This window comes from Sinocyclocheilus grahami, unplaced genomic scaffold (genome assembly GCF_001515645.1).
Source record: "Sinocyclocheilus grahami isolate Dianchi unplaced genomic scaffold, SAMN03320097.WGS_v1.1 scaffold737.1, whole genome shotgun sequence".
NCBI classification, from domain to species: Eukaryota; Metazoa; Chordata; class Actinopteri; order Cypriniformes; family Cyprinidae; genus Sinocyclocheilus; species Sinocyclocheilus grahami.
This window is the reverse complement of record NW_015505916.1, coordinates 146,449-153,243: the sequence shown is the minus strand read 5'-3', so window position 1 is coordinate 153,243 and position 6,795 is coordinate 146,449. Positions and strand designations below refer to the sequence as shown.

At 39.5% G+C, this 6,795-nt stretch overlaps 1 protein-coding gene across 2 annotated transcripts in view; it reads right to left on the bottom strand.

The window, feature by feature from the left end:
• tlcd4a (TLC domain containing 4a) overlaps positions 1-6,247 on the bottom strand; it is a 14,829-nt gene extending 8,582 nt beyond the window's left edge. Inside the window, exons 1-5 of one of the 2 annotated variants that reach the window (XM_016244887.1) lie at positions 6,094-6,247; positions 5,830-5,999; positions 4,178-4,267; positions 3,986-4,044; positions 1,483-1,577 (exon numbers count right to left, since the gene is read on the bottom strand). In XM_016244887.1, coding sequence (XP_016100373.1) covers positions 1,483-1,577; positions 3,986-4,044; positions 4,178-4,267; positions 5,830-5,999; positions 6,094-6,144 — 465 coding nt within the window. In that variant the 5' untranslated portion in view covers positions 6,145-6,247. The remainder of the gene's footprint in view (positions 1-1,482; positions 1,578-3,985; positions 4,045-4,177; positions 4,268-5,829; positions 6,000-6,093) is intronic. The other variant, XM_016244886.1, reaches the window with a different exon arrangement.
• Between the last annotated feature and the right edge of the window lie 548 nt (positions 6,248-6,795).

Genomic DNA, 6,795 nt, shown 5'->3' with positions numbered 1-6,795 from the left:
CTCCTCTGTCCTCCACTGGTTACCTGTATTAATGGCATCTGTTTGAACTTGTTATCAGTATAAAAGACACCTGTCCACAACCCCGTGGGGTCAAAAAGATTACAAGAATTGTGAGCAAAAATCCCAGAACCACACGGGGGGACCTAGTGAATGACCTGCAGAGAGCTGGGACCAAAGTAACAAATGCTACCATCAGTAACACACTGCGCTGCCAGGGACTCAAATCCTGCAGTGCCAGATGTGTCCCCCTGCTTAAGCCAGTACATGTCCAGGCTTGTCTGAAGTTTGCTAGAGAGCATTTGGATGATCCAGAAGAGGATTGGGAGAATGTCATATGGTCAGATGAAACCAAAATATAACTTTTTGGTAAAAACTCAACTTGAGGAGAAAGAATGCTGAGTTGCATCCAAAGAATACCATACCTACTGTGAAGCATGGGGGTGGAAACATCATGCTTTGGGGCTGTTTTTCTGCAAAGGGACCAGGACGACTGATCCGTGTAAATGAAAGAATGAATGGAGTCATGTATTGTGAGATTTTGAGTGAAAACCTCCTTCCATCAGCAAGGGCATTGAAGATGAAACGTGGCTGGGTCTTTCAGCATGACAATGATCCCAAACACACCGCCCGGGCAACGAAGGAGTGGCTTCGTAAGAAGCATTTCAAGGGACTGGAGTGGCCTAGCCAGTCTCCCGATCTCAACCCCATAGAAAATCTTTGGAGGGAGTTGAAAATCCGTGTTGCCCAGCGACAGCCCCAAAACATTACTGCTCTAGAGGAGATCTGCATGGAGGAATGGGCCAAAATACCAGCAACAGTGTGTGAAAACCTTGTGAAGACTTACAGAAAACGTTTGACCTCTGTCATTGCCAACAAAGGGTATATAACAAAGTATTGAGATGAAATTTTGTTATTGACCAAATACTTATTTTCCACCATAATTTGCAAATAAATACTTTAAAAATCCTACAATGTGATTTTCTGGATTTTTTTTCTCATTTTGTCTCTCATAGTTGAGGTATACCTATGATGAAAATTACAGGCCTCTCTCATCTTTTTAAGTGGGAGAACTTGCACAATTGGTGGCTGACTAAATACTTTTTTTCCCCACTGTATATATTTTCTACAGATGAGGACTTTGCATATATTAGTTAAAAGTGAAGGACAAGAAAATGTTGTCTGGACTTGAAACACTTTTACAATCAGAGAAGGTCACAGGCCACATATGGGGTCAAATATATGGGATACACGTATAGGATACATACGAGATGAATCCTTTTGGAAAAAAAACTGACTTTCATCCTGTTTCTCTGTTTATAGTTTAGTGCTATGTTATAAGGGAACGCTCGTGCGGTGGAGCGTCAGCCAGTGAACACAGAGCTTTCAGCACCAGCTGCACACCTGACACTACCACTGCTCACTCTTGGTTGTCTCTTTCCCATCTTGCCTGCATGTTCTGTTATGGGACAACGGGGAACTCACCAGTACATAGTAGTAAGCATACAATGCTGCCAGGTGGTGGATTACAAAAAACTTGTCTCCTATTGCTCTCCAATAGTAAAATATAAGCAGCAGATCTGGAAAACACAGAAAAAAAGGCAGTAAGAGTCAGAACTTCAAGGAATTTAATTTAGCATATAAGGGATTTAATACATTCAAATAACTACTAACAATATGGCCTACCAATAATACACCCACATCTCACAAGGAAACATTGATCTAGGGACATATGCACCAAAACTTTTCTCTGTGGTCATCTTAACCTTGTTTCAGAGGATTCCATAAAGTCTCTGCCAACACTGGATCCCTTTAATGGCTGTAAGGCCGTAATTTTATTTATTAAATTTTTTTATCTGCTTTTTTTTTGTTTGATTTTTGAGAAAACTAACAAAAATTAAAAGACATACCATAAAATACCATAAAACATTTTTTTTCAGAAATTGAAATAAATATCATTTGAAAAACTGAGACTAAAATAAAATACATTATAATAAAGGTCTAATTTAATTTTGATTAATAATAAACAATACGGTCTCATTTGTGAATATTAGTTAAAGGGGTCCTATTATGCTTTTTCACTTTTTTTTATTTTAGTCAGTGTGTAGTGTGTATGTTTGGGCATAAAAAAAGATCTAGAAAGTTCCAAATCTCAAAGTCCACTCCAAAGGGAGATATTTCGTTTTTTTTTAAATCCCTTTTCAAGAACTACAACGAACGGCTCGTTTGGACTACAGCGTTGGTTTTCCAGGCTTTGTGATATCACAAAGCGGCTCATTGGAATATTGTTACAAATAATTCCCGCCTACAGAAATTTGAAAGGTTGGAAGGTGGGGAGGGGCAAGGTTGTGGTTAGAACGCTGGCGCTGCCGGTGTGCCTACACTCATAGAAAATAAAGTATTTGAATTTTAAAGACGCGACGCTGCACTTCTTGTCCGGTGTACGACCGCCTGAAACGCTGTTTTTTTTTTCACTTCCGTGCCCAAATGTCTTTGTTTGGGCTTCCGAAAGCGGATGATGTCAGGAAACAGTGGTTGCAATTAATTTTTTTACTCTGTTCCTGAGCATTATAACCCCAATTTGCTATTGTGCGTTGCGCATTTTACTGAGGACAACTTCCACAACACGAGGGAGTACAGTGCCGGATTCGCCAAAAGCTTTTGTTGAAAGACGGAGTAAGGGTCGTGGCAGTACTGAAACACCGTCTAAGCTGTTCGCCAATCACAACGCACTGGGACAGCTAACCAATCATAACACATTTTGTTTTTCGGAAGGCGGACCTTCATCAAAGCCGGAACTAATCGAGCCGTTTGTGCCAGGCTGGGGAGAAAGGTATTTTAATAATGTAAATTATGTGAAAAATAATACGTTTTTCGAACCACCAAGCATGAGAGCATGTTCTAGTACACCCCCAAAACAAAATCAAGAATTTGTAAAAGAGCATAATAAGACCCCTTTAATGCATTAGCTAACAATAAGCAATATATTTTTTACAGCATTTTATTAATTTTGTTAAAGTTAGTTAAAATTGTATTTTGTTAAAAATACAATTGTTAATTGTTTGTTCATACTTAATTTTAAAATTAAAATTAGCACATTCTGAAGTATTGTTATTATAAAGCCTTTACAAAAAATGCTATTGGGTCTTTCTCCATCAGTTACTGATAAACTAGTCAAATTTCAGCTTATGTACATTAAATACATAAATGCATTAAATTGGTCAAATAATTTGTAACAAGCCATGAGGAAAATAATTCAATCTCAAAGTATAAAAAAACTAAACTAATTGAGAAAAAAGCTAAGCAATCACCAAGTGCAAATAAAACTCAACTAAAACATTTAATTAAAAACTAAAAATTATCATCCTTCAAAAACATGACATTATAATAATGAATTAACAATCATCTGCAGGTTAAAATATTCAGAGATGAAGTGTGGCTACTGAGGCGTTTCTTTGGTGAAACTGGGCTGACCAACAATTTAAATATAATCCATCTACTATTAAACCCCCCAAAAAGCAATCAAGAGCATTAGAACAACCAATTCACTTAAGTTATCAAATCAGATTAAAATAAATACAAAAAAGTGAAAGTGAAAGTGACATGACATGTGGCCAAGTATGGTGACCCATACTCGGAATTAGTGCTCTGCATTTATCCCATCCAAAGTGCACACACACACAGCAGTGAACACACACACACCGTGAACACAAACCCGGAGCAGTGGTCAGCCATTTTTTTGCTGCGGCGCCCAGGGAGCCTCAGTCGTGGTATTGAAGGTGAAAGAGAGCGCTGTACATTCACTCCCCCCACCTACAATCCCTGCCGGTACGAGACTCGAACCCGCAACCTTTGGGTTACGAGTCTGACTCTCTAACCATTAGGCCATGACTTCCCCACAAAAAAAAACATCACAATAAAATGTCTTGCATTTCCATGCACGATGCAACTCTCCAAACACTACCAGACATCTGCCGTAAGCTCTCACCAGATATGAGGTAGCCTGTAGTAATGCTCACGTTTATCTTCACCAGAGTAGGATCTCCCCTGTTGTGGTAAAGATGAGGACAAGGCACTGAGATTACTGCAAGATCACCTTAAAATAGTTACTGAAAGCGTCCTGCTCGTCTGTGAAGAGCAGCGCTTTCCCAGCATGCAGCGTGACGGGTCGAGCGCTCACCATACGGGGTCCTGATTGACGGCCTCATCGAAGAACAGGATGTAGAGGCAGAAGAGGCCGACCAACAGGGCATGGAGCGTGGACACAGTCCTGCAGAGACACAAAAGGTTTTATCACGACAACAGTGTTAACAGTGGTTTGCTTCTCCCATAGAATAATGTCAAGTTGAAACAATCGAAACGGAGCGATTGGCTGCTCTCAATCAACTCGGCACTGTGTCCTACATCTAAGATCTCCTCCAGCTGGCTGTTCTCTTGACAGCCCGCTGAAATGAGCATTATCACTGCCATCTTCGCCTCTTGCCAGTTTCTTTACACATACGTTAGTGATTTTGAGCGACAGCTTACAACCTGCTCTCCACAGCGTAATCTTCTGATAAGACATTTAACAGGGAAATATTTGAAGCGCCGCTGCGAGTCCACTGGCGATATTTAACATGCTGCCTGTTAAGAACGGTTATTATAGTTTGACGTTATTGCATGTATAACTGTAATTGTATTGGAGTTTGAATTTTAAACAAATTACTCTTATGAACCAGTGAATCAGCGAGACAGTGCTAACAGTTATATCTAAATGATTCCTGAACAAATCTTTTGAGTGCATTCTTTTTTAGTAAATAAGAACCATACAGTGCAACCAGTTTAATCTGATTCCCAAACAATTGAGGCTTATGAGCAGGTTCTTTTTAGTGAACCAGAAAGCTAAGAGAGGTCTAAGAGATTCCTGAACGATTCAGTCTTTTGAGTCAGTTCTTTTTAGTGAATCAAGACCACACAATATGACCAGTGTAGCATAATTTCAAAACAAACGACTCTTATGAGCCAGTTATTTTCAGTGAATCAAAAACATTCATTAAAGGAATAATTTAAATGATTGAGTCTTTTGACCCAGTTCTTCTCAGTAAATAAAAAAAAAACATATGGTGCAACCAGTGTAATCTCATTCTTGAACAAATGACTCGAGCTGGTTGTTTTTAGTCAATTAAAACCATACAGTATGCTGAGATATTCCAAATGATTCCTGAGCAAATTATTCCATTGGGACCATTTTGTTTTGTTTTTAGTGAATCAGAATCAGAATTTTAGTGAATAGGGAATCAGAACCCTTATGACTCTTATGATCCAGTTCTTCTCAGTGAATCAAACAGTGCAACCAGTTATATCTTAATGATTCCCAAATGAATTAGTCTTGAGCGAGTTCTTTTTAATGAATCAGAACCACACAGTGCAACCAGAGTAGTCCAATCCCTAAACAACTGACTCTTTAAGAGCCATTTCTTTTTAGTGAATCAAAACCATACAGGTTGACCTGTATTCTAAATGATTCCTGAACAAATGAGTCTTTTGAGCCGGACCTTGTTAGCAAATCAAACACATACAGTGCAACTAGTTATGTTTATGTGATTCCCAAATGAATTAGTCTTCCAAGTCAGTTCTTTTAACGAATCAGAACCACACAGTGCAACCAGTGTAGTCCAATTCCTAAACACATGACTCTTGTGAGCCAGTTCTTTTTAGTGAATCAAACACATACAGCTTACAATTACTCTTGTGTATTTAAGAAACACTGAACATGAGAAGGTAATACATGGAAAGGCAAATGCAGAACTAGTCCCAGCACTCAAACAGATGGCGCATATCATGTTTGTGTACCTTGAGTTCCACTCGATCTTCTGTTTGTGGGTGAGTTTGAGGAAGCCAGGGCTGATTCTGGACGATGCCCAGGGGCTCACGCTATGAAAGAGCCACTGGAAAGTGCAAAAACTCACCACCGAGATGAGCAGGATCAGCTGGCTGAAGGGATCCATGGCCACCCGACCCCACTGCAAGAGAAAGAGCAGAAAAACACTTGAAGACGCTTTACAATAAAGACACGAACATCAATGTCCTGTTGAAATCGCACAACAGAAAACTCACCGTTCCAGGAGAAAAGTATAGTAAATGTTTAACAGACATGCCCTCTGACATTACTGTGTTAGCAAGGAGAAACGAGGCGATGCAAAGCCCACATCTTTATCTGACACTCATAAAACTAATAAAGGCTGTGGGAAGTGTCACAGTATCAGTCCTCTCAGACTTTATTTAAAGCATCATTGGTTGATATTGTTAATGCTGCCAGGAGTGATGCAAGAGTTTGTTGACCATTCCAAAACACTGTCCAAAATCCAAGACATGTTACACATCCCGGTTGCGCAACTGTTCTAGAGTCAAAACCAGGCTTCTGTTGTCATAAATCGCACAAGACGTAATCCTTTATACTAGTACTGTATGTACAGACCATATTGAGCTTAGATCTAAATGTCAACCTTCTCCTCATCATATGTTCTAACAGTTCCTCTTGCAGTCTGGTGCCATCATTGCGCACCAGAAAAACAAGTCTGTCTCCTTTGAAGCACATAGTTAGGAAGCAGTGATCCATAATGATAAACCTTGGGCCAAAATAATCACAGCGTTTCAACTGGGTCTAACAGGATTGAATCAGCACAAAGAGCAAAAGGCATACAGTAGATCGCATTCATGCTCGCCTGCGCTTTTCTCACTTCCTGTAGACAGTGTGTTTCATTCACTCTCAGAAAAAAAGGTACAACTGGAGTGGTAACTTTTTAAATGGTACTAATA